General features: G+C 54.3%; 1 protein-coding gene across 3 annotated transcripts in view; it reads right to left on the bottom strand.

The window, feature by feature from the left end:
• BSN (bassoon presynaptic cytomatrix protein) overlaps window positions 1-21,358 on the bottom strand; it is a 96,495-nt gene that overhangs the window by 22,134 nt on the left and 53,003 nt on the right. For 2 of the 3 annotated variants that reach the window (XM_021068762.1, XM_021068761.1), the window contains exons 2-3: window positions 20,480-20,888; window positions 6,367-7,251 (exon numbers count right to left, since the gene is read on the bottom strand). In XM_021068762.1, coding sequence (XP_020924421.1) covers window positions 6,367-7,251; window positions 20,480-20,888 — 1,294 coding nt within the window. The remainder of the gene's footprint in view (window positions 1-6,366; window positions 7,252-20,479; window positions 20,889-21,358) is intronic. The other variant, XM_021068763.1, reaches the window with a different exon arrangement.

Below are 21,358 nucleotides of genomic sequence, written 5' to 3'. Positions count from 1 at the left end.
TCTGCAGCAGGTGAGAGGCTGGCGGGAGCATGTCTCCCAGGAGCCTCCTTGAGTCAGGGCTCCTCCTTGGCAAGACTTGAGGCCCTGTCCCAGCCCACAAGGGGTTTGGATGGGAAATGAGAGCAATAGCACACACCCATGTCTGCTCCTGCCCCAGGGGTGCAGAGCATAGACTCCTACTGTCCTGCTCTTGCACAACACTCAGGCTCCTAGCAGCAGCTTAATCACCAGGATGGGACATTAGGAGAACCACAGGATACAGAACCACAAAGTCAAAGAGCCAGGGACAGGGCAAAGAGGTGGCCCTTGGCTCTCACTAGCCCACAGTGGGTCAGCATCCTCAGCACCCTTACCTCACACATAGCCCCTGGGCCCAAGTCAGACCCTAGCCTACCTGGCAGAACCTTGGGAGCCTCATACCTCTAAGGTGTCTGCCCTCAGCCTGGCATCCTCAGGCCACCATGGCAGGTGCCATATCAATGATTCTGCCCTGGTTTCCTGCCCATAGAAGTAGACACCACATCTCTTCTCTGGGCCCTAGCAGAAGCCAGGTCGGGCAGGTAGCAAGGTCTTTGAGTTTACTGAGGACTAGGTCTGTTCCACAGGCTTGTTACTCAAGGCCTTGAGACTGCTTCCCAGAGCCTGGAGCTCCAACTCTGCCTGGAGAACCAATTCCACACATAGATCCCAGGCAGAGGGGCTCAGTTATGAAGGGGGACTCTTCAGAGGTCCTGGAAGTATGCCCCCTGTTCCTTACAAAGCCTGGTCCCACTGCTGACTCCCTCAGGCCTTATCTGATGCTCCATGTATCCTCCATACGAACTTCTCTGAGGCAATGGGTGCTGGTCACTTGCTGGGCCTTGAGCTCACTTGGTGCCTAGGATGGGCTGAGCCAGGAATCCCATCCACAGGGCCCTAGAATCACCTGGGGTCTCAGTGAAAATCCCTCCATGTCAGAGAGGACTATGAGATGGCAAAAAGATCCTAAAGAGGTGGGAGGGGTGTAGGCAGAGGTCCAGAGAGAGTTGGGAAATGAGCAAACAGCACTGTCCCTAGCCCCAGGATCAGCATGATAGAGTTAGGATTCTGGGCTGACACAGGGGACTGGCCCAAGACCACACTGCTCTGACTCTACCTTGGGTCCATGCACAGCCATCCCAGGTTAGGCCTTTTAAGGTGAGGTTGCCTGCCTTGGCTCACCTTGGTGGCTTGGCAAACCTCTGACCTCCACCTCTGGCCTGCATACCCCACCCCAGAAGCAACAATCCAAATGAAGCAAGGGTGCCTTGGAAGGGTGGCCTGGATGGAAGCAGCAGAATTAATGTCAAGAGCTCAGGGCAACCCCCTGCGGTGGCCTACCCACCTGAGCCCAGAGGCCTAGCCCTTCGCAGAGGTCACATGCTCCCAAGGCTTTGTTCCCTCCCACGCTTACTCACAGAGGCAGCCAGGCTTCGGGAGGGGCTGCCCAGTCGGCCCTCTTGCTCCTGGCTCTGCTATAGCAGACGGTGAGGGAAGGAAGGAGGGAGGGAGGGAGGGCAGGCAGGAGGAGGCATGTGAGGTAAGAGCTAAAAATAAACACCTGGCCTGGCTGCTGGAGGCCCTTCCCCAGCTCTCCGGGGATCTGGGGAGAGGGTACAGTGCATTGGGGCCACTAGTGGTAGAGCCCGGGGAGACCGGGCTGAGGCCCAAGTCCTCTGGAGGATGAGGATGGGGTGGGAGGCAGGCAGCTGTGAACTGAGGCCTGGACTCCTTCCTTTATTCATGCTGCTCTCATCTCTGCCCCTCACGTCAGGCCACCACCCCCCTTAGCCCCCCTCCCCAATCCTTCATTTCCCGTTCTTTCACTCCTTTTCTCCCTTTAGTGTTTACTCCCTCATTCATTCATTCGCCTGCACATTCCCTTTCCTACTCTCCCTCACCCAGCTCCAGCCCTTGGGGAGCTGCTACTCCCTTGCCCCTTTACTTAGCCCCTTTGGCAAGTGAGTAGGGGACAATCTGGGAGCTGGGGGTGGACAATGCGAAGCTCTGAGGACAATTTCTGCCTTGTCTTCCTCTGTCCAGTTCCTTTCTGGGGGCAGGAAGGTAGGAATCCCCAAGGGCAATCACTGTCTAATAACGGTGGGAGGCACAGATGCGCATTCCTCCAGATGGAGCTAGGGGGTTCAGAGTGAGGTAGGGAAAGTGAGTTTTCTGAGAGAGTTGGTGGGGTACCCCACAGGCAGGTGACCTGCTACCTTCCAGGATCACTGGCCCCTGTGCCTTGTGGGCCAAGAGGAAGCTGGGCATCCTCCTTGCACTGTCTGTCACAGTCCAAACGACCGTGCAGCACACAGTCTTTCTGTATGTGGAGCTGGCCTAGATGACACCAGGCTGGCTGCTGAGCTCAACATACCACCAGCCCCACTGCCAACCAAGGGCAGTGGATGAGAACTCCTGAGAGAAGGATACCTAGAGGTAAAAAAGCCTGAGACTTGCACACTAGGCTACAGGTTGGCCATCACTGGAGTTACTGTTTCTCTCCTAACTCTGTGACCCGACACTTCCCTGTCCCCAGACATGCATAGGCTCCTCCTTCCTGGGCCTCTGCCTCCAATAAGAGGGATCCTCCCTGATATCCCGAATGTGCACCATGCTCTCCTGCTTCCGCATCAAATGTGTTTGTTCCCCGTGGGCCGTCCCGCAGGAAACCAGGATCTTGCACCGACCATGGCGTCAAGATAGTTGGGGCCGGTGCAGCTCTTTCTTCCCTGTAGAGACCCTCTTTTAGGACACTCTAGCTCCAATCTCCTGGTTTGAAGGCTGTGTGTGAGGCCTTGCACAAGCATCTGAGGGATGGTGTCTCACCTGGTTCTCACAGAAACCTAAGAGGCAGGAACTATGGCCTGCAGTGCACAGAGGAGGAAACAAGGCTCCCTGAAATCACTCCCCCCATAGGCAGATTGAGGCACGTCTAGAGCAGAGGCAGCTGTTGGTCTCTCCTCTGATGCCTCAGCTAAAGCCTCTGCCCCAAAGAAGCCCAGCTCATCCCACAAATCACAGGCGCCAAGCCCTCTGCCCAGGAAGGCCTGACTTCTCAAGGCCATGGCTGGTATTTTGGCAATTACAAGATAAGAAACGCCAGTGTTACTGTAACAATTCCAATTCCACAAATTTCTTCACAAACTCTATTTTGAACTGAAAGCCAATTAAAAATTAAGCCAGAGGGTACTATTATCCTTCAGAAAGATAAATAGATAAAAAATTTGGAATCAACAACTCTTAATTATGAAATGACTCACTAAATAGTACCATGGTTATTTTTTCAGAGGAAATTTCAAAGGGAAAAGGGATCAACTGCCTCCTCCACTGTATGCTCTGGACTCCCTTTCTGGAAAGAAGGTAAAAAGAGTTCTAGAGCTCAGAGATACTAAGGATAAGTCCCACCCCAGCAGCCCAGAAAGAGGACTCCAACCTCAGGTGGAGCCACGGCAGGTCAAACAGGCCCGTGGGGCTCTGACAGTGGGGCTCCCCTGGCCCATCCCTCCCTTGGGCCCCCAGCCTGCATGCAGACATGGGTCCCTCTGCCTCACGCTGTGCACAGAGACAGCACAGTCATCCCCAGCCTGACGGGGAGTGACAGCTAGGGCAGACCTACCCCTCAGTCCTGGAGAAGGTCCTGCCAGCCCTGCCACCTCCCTCCCAAGGCAGGATGTATCTGGGGCACCTTCTGAGAAGTCAGGAGCCTCTTACCAAGAACACACAGGGAAGCACAAAATTGTTCTGAATGCCAAGTGGCCATTGGCCCATGGCCTAGTGAAGATCCTCAGTGAAGAAAAGCAACAATGCTGGTTAAAGGGGAGATGGCCCATGGCCTAGTGAAGATCCTCAGTGAAGAAAAGCAACAATGCTGGTTAAAGGGGAGGGGAGGGGGACACACCAAGCACCAGCCCCTCCCCACGAGCCCCTTGCAAGGCAAGTGGAGCCATGAGAAAGTTTTCAACATTGTCTGGGTGACAGAAGACAAGGGCTTGGAGTAGGGACGTGGCTGCAGGGATGGAGAGAAGCCAGGGTTCTAGTGCCAGTGGGAAGGCAGAGCCAGCATGGCTTGGTCCATGGAGTGGACACTGAAGTGAGAGAGAGAGAGCTGAGGGTGACCCCAGGCCACCAGCCTGCATCTCTGATGACTGACAGTGGCACAGTTTCTGTAGCAGGAACCACGGGAGGGGGCATGATGGCTGCCCATCCATACTTTTGCCAGGAGAAGCCACAGGCTCTCCTTCTGGGGACAGCAGCATTAATAAGCAGAGTCATGAGGAGAAAGGAATCAGAGAAGCTTGGCCACTTTCTGATTGTCAGGAGCAGGGGGCAAGGAAGCAGAGGCTGCGAGTGGGGAGAAGCTAGGTCCAGGACGTCCAGCAGCTTTACCATCAAGCCCATGGAGCCCATCAGATCCTGTGGAGCCAAGGGTGGTCATGGCCAAGGAGGTAGCAGGAGGGTAGGACATGGAGACAGTGGGACATGAGGAGTTTGGGCAGGGGGCAACACTGGCGATTGAGGGGCAGAAGCTGCAGGGTCCAAGAAAGCAACATCTGAGCAGTAGTAAGAGGCTGAGATCAGAACCCAGACCACTCCCCCAGTGTCAGCATGTGACTGAAACACTTCTGTTTGGACAGAATCAGCACGTCCCCTGGCCTGGCCCAGAGGCTGCTGAAAGGAACTGTCAGGAACATTTACACTCCTGGACAGAGACATTTTTCCCTTCCTCTCTGCATATCCTGCTTAATGAGGAAATGTGGGCCAGGAGGTCTCTTGGGGACAAGGGTCCTCCAGGCTGGGCCAGCTCAGCAGTCCACTAGGATTCACAGTCTCTCAGTGTCAGGCTGCCCTACCTGGCAGTACGCATATGCCTGGCTGTGGATTGGAGTTCCCCTAGCCCTGTGGTGACCCCCAGGTGTCTCCTCACCATCCCGGGCAGCCAGGCCATCTGCCCTCCAGTGAGCCCCTGGACCTAGGGCTTGGGGAGGTGGCAGTGAGGGCCTGGAGGGCCACATGGGCATCACATGAGGAGGTGTCTTGCTCAGGACACTCATCCCTGCATGTTAGAAAATATGGCCTGTGGCGGCCAAAGTAGTCTTCCTTATCACAATGGGCTGCTCCCATGGAGGCCTGGCTCCAGGCAAGTCAGAACAAGATGCCACATAGACCACAGCAAAACCATACTCTCCTCCATCTTCTGGGCCAGAAGTGGTCTGCACTCCACACCCCACTGCCCTGCCATCAGTCACACATGGCTCAGCCCAGGAGCCTCAAGGACTTAGGTGGCTGCCCTGTGCAGGAGGAGGGTGCTTGGCTTGCTATCCCCTGATGTGACACAGCTGGGGACACATCCATCTGCCAAGATGAGTCAATCATAGACCTCAAGGGCACTCACAGAAGGGGACATACCCAGCTATGCACAAGGCAGCCAACGTAGGGTTCTCGTGGATGGCCCTGGGCAGGGTGGCGCGGGTAAGCAGAGGAGCAGAAGCAGCCTCCTGGCCCAGGTTCATCCTGCTCTTCCAGGGTATCTCCATAACTTCTGAGCCTCCCTGGCTGGGCTCCAAGCTTCAAGAGCACACCGGGCCTCCTGCTAACTTCCACTCAGTTCTACACGAGGCCCAGAACCCTCCTGCAGAAGAGGGAATGCAGAGAGACAGGCCCCAACCCCAGCACTCCCTCAAACTTTCCTATGGGTATGAAGAGCATCTGGGAGCATTCCCACAATCAGCTCCAAGGAGATCTAGGCCCTGCCAGGGGAAAATATGTAGACCAAAGGCTATAGCTTGAATAAGTAGACATCAACATCCATGACCCCAAAAGAGGGGAGGGAGGGAGGATATCGCCTGCCTGGGCTGGAGCCGGGGCAGTGGGCCATGGCCTATCCCCGCTGTGAGAAAGCCTTCTGCCCTGCCCTGGGCATCAGGGAACAGCCCTCTGCCTAATGGCCCTTCAACCCCCATTAGGGTCACGAACTGAGGGCAGGGTGGGACCTCAGGCTCTTCCTACAGGAGCAGGGGCAAATGGCATCTTCCATCAGGGCCATGCCCATGATAGCTGAGAATGGGGAGGCCAGTAGAGGGCCTCCTGACCCAGCTACCTCTGGCTCAGAAACAGTGGGCACCATTACTCCATCCACTGTGCCAGTTAATTCTGTGAGTGGAAGGACAGGCAGGGGGCAGGGACAGATAAGGAAGCATAGCCCCCCTGCAGCTGTTCAGAGTCAGACCTGTGACTGCCACAGATCCAGCTTTCTACAGCCCTTTCTTGCTCCCATGCCCCCCATTACCCCAGGCCTTGGCCCCTCACCAATGGCCAAGGGGACATGCTCATTACCTCCACAGCTCTTACCTCCACCAGATGGGGCGTCGGGTTGAAGCCACACAGGTTGCACACCTGGAGTTTGCAGGTGGTGCAGGTGTTATAGTTGGCAGGGCCCTTGCTGCCCATGTTGAGCTCGGCTTGGCACAGAGGACAGGTGGCCCTTTCCTTGGGCATGGTCTTTGGCTTGGCAGTAGCCTTGGACACTGCCTGGTGTTCTGCTCTGCCATGCTTTGGACTGGTTGTTCCCCCAGTTCTCGCCAGAGCTCCAGGCCCTGATCCAGGACCTGTTTTAGCTCCAGGCTCAGTTTTGGCTCCAGGTGCTGGCCCGGGCCCGGGCCCTGAGCCTGGGGGTCTTGGGCCAGACTCCTTGCTGGCATCACTGAAGACGATCTTGGGTGGCCCCTTGCTGGGGGCGGGCTGGCCCTGGGAGTCGGCCTCAGGCTGCGCAGACATGAGGGTGCTCGCCTGGGTCAGCAGTGATGCACCAAGGCCAAAGAGCTTCCCAGTGAGGCCCTCCTGGGTCTGCTCAGCAGCACCAGGCCCAGAGGGCACCGTGGTGGCACTTTTGGCCGGGACCTCTCCTGCAGGTGGCCTGGGATCAGCTGTGGAAGGCTTGATGGGGAGAGAGGGCTGGGGAGACACCCTCCCTACCTCTGGAGGGGCAGATGCTTGGGCAGGCCCCGGCACTGAGGTGGCCCTGGCTGTCTCAGCCTGCCGGGGGCCAGGGTGTGGTCCCCCTGGGCCCTGAGATCTCTCTTGCTCCGGCTTCCCCAGAGGCTGTTTGGCTGGGGAGTGGGCAGGAGACAGGGCCGGGGAGTGCAGCTGCTGCTGGCTCTTGGAGCGAGGCGCAGTGGTCATATCCATCCCTAGAGCCCTCTGCATCTGGCAGTTCAGACAGAGCCACTCCTTCACCTGAGGAGGAAGCATCATGGTCATCAGAGTGGTCAGCACTGGGGACGCCCATGACCCAGGTCATTGCAGCCCACAGCAGCCAGGGCCAGCTCCTAGCACAGGTAGGAGCAGCAAACCTGGCTCAGGTGCTTCTGGGATGCCAGGAGGTGGGGCTGAGGGACAGACGGCACTGCCTTGCCTTTGAGGAGCTGCCAGGTACGTGGAACAGAACAGAGGCAGTCACACACTCCCCAGCCCCAACTACCAACCACTGTCTGCCAGGGTCCTCCCCATGCCCACTGGCTGCTCACACCTGCATATATCATCCATCTCCACATCCCATCTCACAGATCTGTGCTCTCATTCCCCTGGCTGGATGACCCCAATAGCCTCCAGCTGGTCTACTCTCTTTCCCCTGCTGCCCCCTTCAGGCCATTTCCTCACAGCAGCCAGAGTGATCTCATAACATAATAATAAATCAGGAGGGAAGGTGTAGTGCAGTGCCTGGTAGGCAGTAAGTAATCAATAAAAACTTGCAGAATGAATAAAGAGGTGAAGAGTAATAGGTGGGAGAGGAAGGCATAGGAAATAAAAAGAAACCATGAGTTCCATCCTAGAGGAGTTTAGAGTCTAGCTAAGGAGACAAGATACAAATGAACTATCTAGAGAGCAAAATAAGTGAAGGCAAAGTAATGCAACATGACATAAATAGAATAAAAGAGCCTTTTGCTTTCCTAAGGAGGGCATTTTTTAAGAAAATGGGATAATTTGTGCCTCCAGAATAAACAAGCCGTGTACTGCTGTTCACATTGATGGACACGTAGTTTCTCTCTGTCATTAACTCCTTCCTGAGGAAAGCAGACTCACGACTCAGGTTGGGCCAATCACTGGTTTCAGCGAAGGATGCAGGGATGGTCAGGTGACCTATAAACAGAGCCAATCAGAGCCCTCCCTTGTTACTTTGTATGTGAACTGACAGGAGATAGGATCATTCATCAGGAAGATGTAGCCTTAGAGCAGTCAGTAGCCTTCTTGCTCAGCATGCAGAGAGGAGCTAAAGATGAGTCAAGAGACTGTCAGAAGAGGAGCCTAGACAAGGAGGAAGGGGCAGATCTGGAGACTTCATTTATTTTATTTTATTTTTTATCTTTTTGCTATTTCTTTGGGCCGCTCCCGCGGCATATGGAGGTTCCCAGACTAGGGGTCAAATCGGAGCTGTAGCCGCTAGCCTATGCCAGAGCCACAGCAATTCGGGATCCAAGCCACATCTGTGACCTACACCACAGCTCATGGCAACGCCGGATCCTTAACCCACTGAGCAAGGGCAGGGACCGAACCTGCAACCTCATGGTTCCTAGTTGGATTCGTTAACCACTGCACCACGACGAGAACTCCCTTTTTTTTTATTATTATTTTTTATTTATTTATTTATTTTGGAGACTTCATTTAATTCCCTGGATTCAGCTCTGCTTTAAGGCTATACTCAGACTTCCAGTTACATGGGCCATTATCATCTTCCTCTAAAATCCACACATAAGTCCAAGGACGTCACCTACAGATTCAAAGCCCTCTAGTGGATTCCCACCACACTTACCACAGGAACTCTTTGCCATGGCCCATGAGGCCCCCGATCCACCCCATCCCAGTCCTCTCTCCTCTCCTTTCCAGACACTCTGGGCCTCCTGTTCTGCCAGGTGGTCCTTTGAGCTCTCTTCTGTCACCAGGGCCTCTGCACTCACTATTCTCTCTGCCCCAGGGCCCAGCTAGCTGTGCAGGTCTCAACCAAGTTCCACTGCCCCATCGGGGCCCTTCTTGGTCACACAATCTAAAATACCGCCAAAGTCCTCTGTAGCTAATCACTCCATTTGTTTTCGTCACAGTATTTATCCTCTCCTAAAGCTTCTGCTGTTTGGTTCCACTGAGTGTCTCCTATCTCCCCACTGGGCCCATGAGCTCTCGCTGAGGTGGTTTCAGGACAGTGAACAGTGTGTGGCACAGAGCAGGGCTCACTCCAGAGAGGCTGGCTGTGGGATTAATCCTGACAGCCTATTAATACGGGCATAGCTCTCAGAAGACTGCAGCCATGAGATTGGAGAATCGGCACCCCATGAGGAGGCTCCAGAGCCAAGGCCAGAGGTCAAGTGTGCTCATCTATGGTTGCAGCCAGAGTATCTGGAAGCACCATGGTGGCCCAGTTGCCAGGCAAAGGTCCAGTCAGGTCCTTGGGGGCAGAAAGGCCCTGCTGCCCACCCTCAGGGGTGGGTTTGGCCCTGCTCTCTGCCTTGAGGCCACAGGGCTGTGCTGCTGTGGCTCTGGTTGCTTTAGGAGCCTGGGCTTGGCTGTCTTGCCCAGCAGCCCAAGAGCAGCATCTGAGGAGTGGGAAGAAGGCCACATTTTGGTGAGTTTCCCCTGGCACCCAGCACCACACAGGATGGGTTCACAGGCCTTCTTTCACTTTGTCTTCACAGTAGAGAAAGCCAAGGTCTAATATGATTTGGTCACTGGCTCTTGTAGTCACCCAGGTAGGAAGGGGGCTGCTGGTGACACTGGCCCCACCAGCCCTGCCCAGCTCCTGAGCTGCAGCCTGGAGCCTGGTGCCTTTTGCATGTCTGCCTCTTCCGCAGGCCACTGAGTCTCACACAGGTCAAATCATGGGTCTAGGGTTGCCCCTGGGAAACTCAAAGACCAAGCTCAGCTCTAGAAACCCTAAGAAGTGATGCCAAAGCCCCGGGGTGCGAAGCTATTACCCAAGCTTGGAACTGTTAACTCACCCAGATGCTTGTGAAGAACCAAGGCAGCTCTACTTTTGGACAGAGAAAGCCACAGAAGAAACAATTTGTGTCCTGCAAATCAGCCCAAAGTCTCCACTAGAAAGGCCATTCTTGGGGTGGAGAGAGGCAACAGGGGTTCACTCCCATCAAAAGTAGAAGTTCCTAGGGGCAAGCTGTTTGGGCTTGCCCTTAGAGGGACCCTGGGGGGCCTCTGAGGGGAGGCCTAGGCCCTGACCCAGCACTGCAGCCACAAATTCAGTTTCCGTGGCGGGCGCCCAGCCCACATCCAGGGCCCCATCTCTGCAACATGCCCTGATGTGGGACTTCCCGAGAAAGGGAATCTGGGAGATAAAGCTCTTTATCCTGGGACTTCAGGGTGACCCTCTTTTGGGTTCTGGACAGGGTTGATCAAGGGCATGTGCTAAAACTCTTGCTTTCACCACCAGAACCTTCCCTTGCCCAGCCCCCGTCACCCAGGCTGTCACAGGCGGCTCACCTAAAATAGAACCTCTCCAAGAAATGGCTAAAACGCCCCTCAGTGACTCATCTCCCAGATGGGTGCAGCTATTTCTATCCAGCCTCTTCCAGACGGCGAGGAGCCTTGACCGTGTCCTCTCCCAGCCCCTCCCAGGCTCAGGCCCAGGCAGATAGGCCCAGCATGCAGAGCCTCCCAAGGAAGATGCTGGCGGGGGATCTCTCTCTGAATCCAGCAAGACTTTCCTCTCTGCCTCCCCCATGGATCCCTAGGAGCTGGCCAGGAGGGGCTCTCCCTCCTTGCTCCAAGGTCCTTACCCCATATTAGGGGGATGAGGGCTGTCTACTGGGTAGGGAGAGAGATGGCTAGGCACCATCAGCCCACCTGCCCATCTGGGCTGGGATTCATGACCAGGCCTGTGGCAGCTCCTCCAGCCCTAGCCCAGCAACAGTGAGAATCTTTCTTGGCTGGACACAGTGTCTGTGGCTCCTGGGCACCCTCCTAGCCAGGTGCCCACCAGAATCAGAGGGCAGGGCCTTCTACCAGTGTGACAGGGAACCTCTCTTCGAGTCTTATTATCAAAAATCTCCATAAACCTGATTTGGCACATTGCCAGGAGATGGGCAAGTCACAGCCTTCGTGTCCCAGGACCCAGAGGTGGAGCTAAGGGGACTTCCCAGGGCCACTCTGAGACCTGGCTCTGCCAGACATTAGCTTTTGTCAAGTTGACCCTTCTTGCCAGCAAGGAGGTCCATCCTGCTATCACAGAGGCGCAGATGTCCCTGCCCCCAGCCCAGTGGGGGCATGAGCAGCAGTGGGGTGGGAAGGCTCAGTGTGGTGTACAGCCAAGAGCTGGCCTGGAGGTGAAGGAAGCAGAAGTTACAGCAAAGTGGCTTTTCACGGGAAGCCAGTGCCTGCTCTGTCAGGAGCCAGCTAGAGATTTGGAAAAGCAGGCCTTGCGGGCTCTGAAGTTTTGCAAGAAGAGCCTTTCTCAGCTGCTCCCTTACTCAAGCCACTCCATGTGCAGGATCCAGAGGCTCAGGGACCACACACTCAACACGCAGTCAGCTGTGACCAGTCTGCATGACCTCTGGCCTCTCCCTACAGCTCCCTCCACTTGGCTCTGGAGCAGGAAGAAGAGTAGGGGCATTTGAGGGGAGGGGTTTCTACATCTTTCCCACAGGGACACTGGTGGCACTGAAACATGCCACCCTGTGTCTCAGCCTCAAAGGGTGGGATCCAGCCTTGCATATCACATTTGGCCCCAGAGAATGCTGCCCAGGGAAACTGCTTCTATTCCTGGGGGAAGCCTGATGCATTGTCACCCCCATGGCTGCCAGGAAGCTCTGAGGGCCCCCAGCAGTAACGGGTTCTCTTTCTACTGCCCCCTCCCACCAGCAAGGAAGCAGGAGGATAACAGCTGCCACTTAGCCTGCTTTCCTGCGGGGAGCAGCGGCTTGCCTCTGAGGCCCAGGCCTCCCTGGGAGAGGTGTTGGATCACTGCACTGACATCATGCCTGATGCTGCATTCAGGTTTTTTTCCATTTTGATATAAGTTGAAACATCTCAGAGCCAGCTTATAAATGAACCCTCCCTGCTGGTGCCAAGTCCAGAGGTTTCTGGGAGGGCCCAACCGGCTGGTGTGACTCCATGCTCTTCCGGGCTGTGAGTCACTGGTTAGGCCTTGACAGGAGGCACATGGCCCATTTCGGGCCAAGGATAAGGGTGGGTCTGTGCCCTCTCACTGCCCATGGCCTTGGACATGTTGCCTGTTTCATCCAGCATCTAGCTGCCCCAAGTCTTCCACCAATCTGTTTCGCCTGTCAACTGGCTGACCTCAAGCCTAGGGCTGGGCACCACAGGGTCCCACAGGGCGGGGCACATTGATTCAGAGCTGGATCAGCCAGACCTGGCTCAAAGGGAGGCCTGTGCCAATCTCATCGGGCCAGGACCCTGATGTTGGCCCTGGGAACCTGCCCTGAATCTGAGGCCAGGATTTGGGTAGTGGAGGCTGAACCCAATTGCTGCCTGGGGCTCGAAAGCCTCACTAGCCTGGAGCTCCATGAGAGGGGAGACAACCCATCTCACCTCCCGATATTTCTCAACTCCTCCAACCCTGCCCCAGACAGCCTCCCCACCTCCCAGGCCTGTCCACTCTACCCTACAAAGCCTCCTTTCCTGGACCAAGCCAACTCCACTGTACTCCATCCTTCACGTCCTCTCAGACCCCAGTCAACCTCTCCAGGAGAAGCTGCACTCCCCAGACTTCAGAATGTGGCAATGCCTCACCTTCTTTAAAATCCCTGGGCCCTCAGGGCTTAGCGCTTGGCTTGCCCCATCCTGCTTCCCTCCTGGTTGCTGTTGCCCTCCAGCCCCTTCACCATGGCCTCTTGTTCTCAGAAGTCCTGGGCCCTTGCCTCCCAGGCTTCCACAGTCACTGCAGATGGCAGCCACCAGCTGACCCAACTGACAATTCTATTTCTCAGTCTCCCTCTCAAGCTTACTATCGCCCAAAACTGTCTCTCCTTCAAAACTGCCCCTGCGCGAGTCCTCCTCTTGGCCTCTAGGTCATTTCCCAGGCCTCCCTGGTACAGCAGCCCTGGGGCCTTTCACAGACCTCCCCCACTGAGCCTCTGCTTTCTGTTTATCCACGGACCCCTTGCCTTTAAATCTCTTCCTGCCAGCTGAATCTATGGTCTGCCGTTCCAGTCACAGTCCACTAAATCTCTATGCTCTTTTGACCTATGTCTGGTCCAGAACTCGATTCAACTGCATGCCTCTTTCTCTGGGCCTACTCCCAAACAGCTGAATGGACACCAGGCAAATGTGTTCCCCTGTAAATTAACTTATACCCTAGCTTCTCCTAGGCCCCCACAACTGCCTGGTTAACTCACATCATTTCTCCACATTGGCTGGCTCAATTTCTCCAGCCCCCTCCCCACCTGTCACCTTCCCCTGCCTTCTGGATCAAACGATGGCCTTACTTTCAGTGCCTCAAAAAGGAGCCACATAATAGGATGCCTCCTCCACACTCAGGATCTGAACTTGCCTCTTCATGTTGCAACAGAACAAATGGTGGGGGAAAAAATGTAATTGCAATGTATACATGTAAGGATAACCTGACCCCCTTGCTGTACAGTGGGAAAATAAAAAAATTATAAAAAAAAAAAATGAACTTGCCTCTTCAGGGGCCCCGCTCCTTCAATCACGCCCCATCCCCCACATGCCGAGGCATCCCTGTCCTCTTAGAACTCAGGCAGCGCCGCTGTCTCCTGCTTTTCAGAAACCCTCTCCTGCCCATACACATTCCCTATTTTCTGCCCATGCTCTCTCCTCTCCTTCTCAGCCAAGCTTCCCAAGAGTTAACTATGTGGATGAAACTCAAAGAACATTGTGCTGAGTGAGAGAAGCCTTACATAAAAGAATGCATTCGGAGTTCCAGTCATGGCTCAGTGGTTAACGAATCCGATTAGGCTTGGATCCTGCATTGCTGTGGCTCTGGCGTAGGCCGGAAGCTACAGCTCCAATTAGAACCCTAGCCTGGGAACCTCCATATGCTGTGGGTGCAGCCCTAGAAAAGACAAAAAGACCAAAAAAAAAAAACCAAAAAAAAGAATGCATTCTTTATGATTCCATTTATATGAAGTTCTGTAATAGGCAAAACTCATCTATGGCAGATAAAAATCAGAGCAGCAGTTGTCTCTCGAGGAGGGGTGAGGATGGACAGGGATGGGGCCTGAAGGGACTTTCTGCAGTGATAGGGATGTTGTCTACCTTGACTGGAGGGCTTTGGGTGACAGAGGTGCATGTTTTTGTCAAAGGTCACTGAATGGTACATTTAAGCTTTGCACATTTCATCCTGTGTAAATTTTACCTTAAAAAAACCTTAAACAAAAATTAATCTCTAACCAATGCTATGCTTGCTGAAGTATTGAGTGGAAATATACAGTTGTGAATCTCCAAGGTCTCCAGCCCTAACCTGCCTGCCACATGCCAGACCTATCACTCTACTGCACTCCACTTGGGTACTCACAGGCACCTCCAACTTGACATGGTCCAAACAGAAGAATCCTCCATCTCCCACCCCCATGGCCACTACGTTTCCAAAATCTGTCTGCTTAGCGTCCAAAAAACACCAGGAATCTGTTGCAGTTCCTCATCATGCCCATCACTACCCCAGCCCCAGCCCCAGCCTACTCCTGGAACCCACAGCTGCCCCTATAGGCTGTTTCCCACACAGCAGCCAGAGGGGGTGGGTGGGTATGTCTGTGTGCTATTGTTGCATGTACATATACATATATGGGGGGTAAAATAAACATACCATAAAAAGTGTCATTTTAATCATTTAAGTGCAGATTCAGTGACATTACATTCATAATGTTGTGCAAATATCACCACTATTTCCAAAGAGGTGTTTTTAAATGCACACCTGACCTTTCCATTGCCACCTTCCACAACCTTTGAAATCCCATCTGAAGACCCCAGCAGGCTCTGCCTGCCCTCTGGTCCTGGCCTATGGTAACCCACCCACTCTGGACCTGGCTTGCTCCTGGGCCCTCAAGTGGACCACGCACTTCCCTTCTGGCCTCCCCTGCTTCCACCTGTCTCCAGCCCAGCATCGGTCTAACATCTGCAGTCTAACTTCTCCTTTTACAAGTCCCCAGGTCTTGTCACAGCATCACACCAAGCTCCTGCAGCCCTGACCCCTAGGTGTGGCCATGTGTTCACGGGGGTGATGTGGTGGGAAGGCTGCCTCTCCTCCTGGCCTGAAGGCTCCCCAGGGCTGAGCAACCCATCTGCTTCAGCTCTGCCTGACTCTCCAGTGCCAAGGACAGTTCCTGGCTTATCAAGGGACTTAAAAAGCATTTGTGGAGGGAAGAAGGGATGAGAAGAAAAGAGAGAGTAGATGTGAAGTCTGCCCAGGCCAAAGGTCGAGCTAATCAATGGTAGAAACAGCAAGACCAACAAGTGACTGGCCAGCAACTGGCTACTTTACCTTTTCCTGCCTCTGGACCTTCAGCTTCTCCATCACCTCCCTTCCCTGCCTCTCCCCTCTTGTCCCTTCTCCCCACTCACTTTTTTTCTCCCTTTCTACCATTTTTACTCCATTCTTTTACATTCTGTTTCTTTTGCCCTTACATACAAAAGCAGGTGTTTTAGGAATACAATTTCCTATTTTTTTGTTCTGATTTAACTTTATATTCATTCTTAGATAACTTTTCAGAGCTAAAAGTTAAGCATCCCATGCCTGATAGCTGCAGCCCTGCAACAGCTCCCGCTCCCACACAACTGCCTCTAGCACCTGTCCCCAGTAGCTCTGGCTTCCAACCCGCAGTGGTCCAAGCAAGGCAGCTGAGGGGTCTATCTATAGGGAGCAGGGATGGCTGCCCAGGGCTGACTGAAGCGGGGGAATTTCCCTATTGATTGAGACTGTTTGGGTCAAGATGGCTACTGTCAGGCAAAGCGCTCAAGGACTAGACATATGGTGGGAGAAAGGCCTCCACCACCTGGAGGTTCACTTCCACCTTGTTTGGGGGTGGAGAGGGAAGGCTGGGCACAGGAAAGAAGAGGATACCTTAGCCTCTCCTCAGCCCACTGCTGATCCATATCATTCTAACACATGCTCCTCTTTCCTCACTGGCCAGGAGGGAGCAGAGAGAAGGGGGCAAGGCTGATGGCTGCAGCAGAGGGATCCATGCTGCACTCACAGTACCACCCCCGGGCCATCTGTTGCCCAGCCCTCATGGGAAAAGAGTGGGATGCAGGCAGGAGAGGCAGAGGCTTGTGGCCATTACATCTCTCCCTCCCTTTTCCACACCACCTACCCTGGGTAAGTGCCTAAGCCCAAGGCTTGCCAGTAGGGTGGGGGTGGCGGGGAGGGCACAATAGCTTGGTTTTGGCTTGGTCTCAGCAAAGTCTAGACCTTGGAGCAGGCAAAGGAAGACCATGGTCACTCTTCTGTAATTTTCTTAGGGGGCTTATAAGCGATTCTGACTAGAGCAGGGGAGGTGGAAGGCAGATGGGCTACCTGGACCCGAAAGGCTGGGGATGTGGTGGCAGCCCTGCTGCTGCCCACAGGACAGAGGGTGGGCCTCCCAGGTGCAGGCTGTAACCTCACTTTAGGTAGTGCTCAGGGAGGTTTCTGCTGATGCAACCGGGGAGCACAGGCATGCAGACCTGCCTCTGCACAGCACTCATTCCTGTGACACTGTTCCTAGGGCAAAGACAGACATCTGGAGGAGCTCCAGGCCAGGATGTGCTGCTGGGGCTGCTCTGAGTGGGGTAAGGAGGCCCCTGAGAGGGCTGATGGAGACAGGCTATGCCTGATCCAGGCCAAGGCTCAGACTCTCCAGGAGTTCATTCCTACCCGGCTGCCCACAACCTTACCTTCCCCCTCCACCCAGCTGGCTTGGGGGCCACACCTCGCCTGCTTCCCCTCAGCTATCAGAACAGGTAGCTCCCTCCTAGAGGAGAAAGGGATGGCAGGCCTGAATGCTGAGTCACTGAAGAGCAGAAAGGTCATGGTTTCAAAAGGGCTCAATTATTTACCTGCCCTGAGCTCCAGGGAAAAATGGCCTCCACCGCAAAGAGTGGCTAGGATAGCCCTGTTTGTCCCAAATCATCCTCAGCCTGAGCAAAAATGGACTGTTAGTAAGAAGAATGAGGCTGGGAGTCCCTGGGGAAAAACTGGGAGACCTAGCCATTGGTTCTGGCTGGGTCTCATGCTCCAGAATAAACCAAGATTTCCTAAGACTTGGTCTCCTCGTCTGTAAACAGAGGGTGCTCTGAGCGCCTTCCCCAACTTCCAAGAAGTCTTCATGTGCTCCAAGAACTCAGAAACCCATTAAAGTACACAGGCAGAAGAAATCTGTCTCTTGAGGCATCACAACCTTGAGGGCTGGCCAGCCTAGGCCTGGGCAGGACAGGAAGTGCCATGTCTGTTGAGTGCAGAACCCATCCAGCAGCCCAGCCTCCACCAGCCAGAAAAGCAGTGATTCCAGATCTCAGACACTGTTCTGGCCAAATGAGGCTGTATATGAGCCTCATCTCCAGACCTGGTTTGCTGTTTCTGCAGGACCTAGCTAAAGTAATAAGACCTGACAGATGCCATGAGAGAGAAAAACCAAAATACTGAGCTTCAGTGACCATCGGCCCAGCAGAGCCAGTCTTTTCCCTTCTTTTTGCTCCTTTGTCCTCACGCGGCCATTCAGCACAACAGTCCTATCACACTCCTAATCTGTGCTTCAACTTGGGTTACAAATCAGCCACTGTTTCTCTATTTATGACACACATGAAAAAAAGGTCCATTTTCCACAGTCACATTTCTAAAGATCCAAAGGTCATTAGTGGCATGAAACCCTCCATGTCACTCATGTGGCCCTTGTCCCTCTCTAGGTCTGCTATATCCCTCCCTCTGCCAGTGGGAAGCTGAGGGGCAATATATCCTACTGACATGCCCTGGTGAGGCCTTGGTGGCCTTTGAGGCAGGATGCAGGACCCAGGCTACCTCAGCATTACCACACTAGCAGTTTCAGGCACAAGCTCACACCCCCAGACAGGACCCCTATCGAGCTCCCCCCATGGCTAGTGTCTGCAGTGCGTCTGTGCTGAGACCCGCAGTCCTCTGCCCTTTTCCACTCTAGGTGGCCCCTCCTAGGAAGTGAGAAATCAAAAAAAGGAAGTGAATGGTGGAGCCAAATTTCCTGGAAAAGGCCACTCTGCCTGAGCCCCTACCACCTACATCCACCTGACTTCAGAACCCACCACCTGAGCTGCCCAGAACCTCAGGCCAAGCAGGAGTCTGGCCTAGGAAACCAGGACAATCCAGCAAACAGCCGTCATGGCTGACATAACATCATGTTAGAAGGGCCAGAACAGATGTGGTCTGACCAGGGTGGATCTAGCAGCAGGTATGTGGGCAAAACCTGCAAACTTGTTTTCTCATTACAAGGCAGTATGACCAGGGATGTGAATCTGTTCTTAGTAAAGTGACAAAGGGTAACTGCTCTAACTCAAGAACAAGGCTCTGCCAGCCCCTCAGGAAAATGGGCCAAGGGTTTTCCTTGACAGGAACACCACTGAAAGCCAACCGTACAGAAGAAAAGGTTCTGTACCTACCAAGTGAGAACTTGAAGACTGGTCAGCATTTCCCAAACTGGATACCATGGAACACCAGCCCCTAATGTTCTGTGAAATCAAGTCTCAGAAAGGCCGCCAATGACAGCCCTGTCCTGGAGCTCCTACTCCTTGAAGTACCTGGGGGGGAGGCCTGCTCATCACCAAATACTGTGAATCTGCAGTAAGTTGGAATGCCCCTCTCCTCCTGGACTTGAGCCTCGGCTTCCTCCCAGCACAAAGAGGCAGATGGACTGAGTGTCGCCAAGGTCCTCCCACTCTGCTGTTTTTCTAGGCACAGCCAAAGGCTGGCTCTCCTCCCACCTCAGTGAGGGTCCTGGGCTTGGGGGAGCCTGTTGTGTGGGAAGGACTGGGATGCCCACCAGGAAACTGGTGCCACCATGTGTGGCTCTCCCTTGATCTCTGCCTACCCCACTCAGAGTCATTCAGGTCCTGCAGCTCTAGTAAGCATCTCAGGGAGGCTGGAACCCAGGGGGACAGGTCCATCACGGGGAAGGGGGGCATCCCCACAGCAGCCTCTCTCAACCCTGCCTGCCAAGCCTTCTCCTGTGAGGCTGGGAGTTTCTGGCTTCTTGCTGGCACAAACACACAGGTGAGCTTCCCTGGCCTTAATCACACTGTTCTAAATACTGAAAAGCAACGCTTACCTAACTGATCAGTGCAGGGATGGGCTGTTTCTAATCACAGATGTAATAATCACGAGTGTGCACGCCTCCTCAGGAAGCCCCCACACTCCAGAAGCGACTCCAAACACACTGAGTCATCTCCCCACACCAGCAGCTCCTTCCTCGGAATCTCACACTTACCTCCCGCAAACCACACGTCCCACACCCACAGCACCTCATGTCACAAATAGACCCCGACCTGTGAACAATTATTCTCACTCATCCCCCCTACCCACGTGGTCCAAACGCTTCTGCTGCTGATAATCCCAGCTACAGCCCTGCAGTCACCACTCTCCATCCCGCCCAAGGGCAGAGCCCTAGGGGGACAACTGGAGACTCCTATGGGTTACCATGGAGGAGACAGAGGAAGCCAGCAAACCCACTCATTTCAAAGGCATGGCCTTGGCCCAGCTAGTATACTGGAGCGCTCAGCCTGCAGGGCACCCAAGAGAGGCTCAGGGGCCTGGCTGAGAATCCCACCGCAACTCAAGGCATTCCTGAAACAGCTGGATCGGGCTGGAGACCCAGGGTCCTCTGGGGCAGAAAGGAGACCAGTCTCATGGAAATGGCCTGGCAGTGGTCTGTTGGTGACTCTAGGACACCATACTATGTGAATGCTTGGCCCCCAGATTGGGTCTCTGCTTTACCCCAATCTTGGGATAAAGATGGGGAGCTGCTCGGCCCACAACCTGCATGCCCAGCAAACTGGAATGGAAGCCCAGAGGAGGAGCTTTCTTAAGCCCAGGTGGTAGGCAGTTTCCTGCCTCCCTTAAAACCTTGCTCCCCTCACCAGCATCTGTCTCCAGACTCATTGTCAGGGAGAGGCTGGCCTACGGCCAGGGAGACTTGCTGCCCTTTGGGCCCTGCAGCTGCTCATGGCCCTCTTCAAATGAGCATCCATTAGGAAACATTGTCCATGAGACTGTCATTGGCCCTCTCTAAGGCCAGTCAAACTTGGACCAGTTAAGAAAGCATCTTTTACTTAGGGACAGTCCTCAAGCTTTCAGGGGTGTAGGAATCCCCCAGGAGATCTGGGGCCAGGACTTGTTCTCTGCTACCACATCTTGGAGCCAGGAAGCCCTAGGAAGACACAGCTGCTGATGGTCAAGGGAAGTAACCGGGAGAAGAGAGTTGGTGAAAAGGGGAGCCAGGGGAGGCATGAGATACAGGCGGGGTTGGGGAGCCGGCGCAGAGGTGATTACCTGGGTGAGATGAGGGTTCGGGTTGAACCCACACTGGTTGCAGACCTTGTTGTGACACTGGGTGCAGGTGTTGAAGTTTGGCTGGCTGGGGGTTGACGTGAGGTCCGAGGTCTTACATATGGGACACAGTGTGCTGCTGGGGAGGGGGGCGATCTGGGGGACGGAGTAGGGTGATGTAGGGGTGCTGCCTCTTTCCGGTGACACAGAGGGCGACCGCCCTGATCTCTGTGTCCTGCTGTCTACCTGCAGCGTCCTGCGGGGGCCGTCGGCCTCCTGGCCTGCTGGGCCCTGTGCCCTCGTCTCCCGGGGGCTCTCATGGCTGGGAGCCGTAGCAGAAGGCTGCTTCAGGGTTGGGGAAGCTGCTTTCTGGCTAGCCAGGGGCTCCTTGGGGTCCAATCTCCTGGAAACGCTGAAATGACATTGAAAATGATGACGTTAGAGACATATCTTAGAAAAGCAGCCTTCAGAGGTCTCTACCAACCTAGGTGTCTCTGCCAAGCCCCACTACCACCCTCCTCTTCCTGCCGAGGGGCATCGTCACAGTCACCATTAGCCAAGTGCTGACTGTGCCCCATGCTGAGCTCTGACAAGTGTTCCCCTCTTGAACTTTCAGCATCAGGCCATATGGTAGAGTCAGGAGTATCTCCTCTTACATCCCACTGACATGTAGATTCTGATTCAGTAGGTCTGGGGTGGAGTCTGTGTTTTTAAGGATCTCTAGGTTGATGCCTTTACTATGGTCTACAGACCACAAATCGAGTACCAAGGTTCTAAACTTATATATTAGTAATACCTAGGCTGGCTTTAGAATTTCTGACTCTCAGACTGCACCCCAGACACATTACATCAAAACCTGTGAGGGAAGGACCCTGGCATTAA

Source organism: Sus scrofa, chromosome 13 (assembly GCF_000003025.6).
Source record: "Sus scrofa isolate TJ Tabasco breed Duroc chromosome 13, Sscrofa11.1, whole genome shotgun sequence".
Taxonomy (NCBI): domain Eukaryota; kingdom Metazoa; phylum Chordata; class Mammalia; order Artiodactyla; family Suidae; genus Sus; species Sus scrofa.
This window is presented reverse-complemented; position numbering and strand designations above follow the sequence as displayed.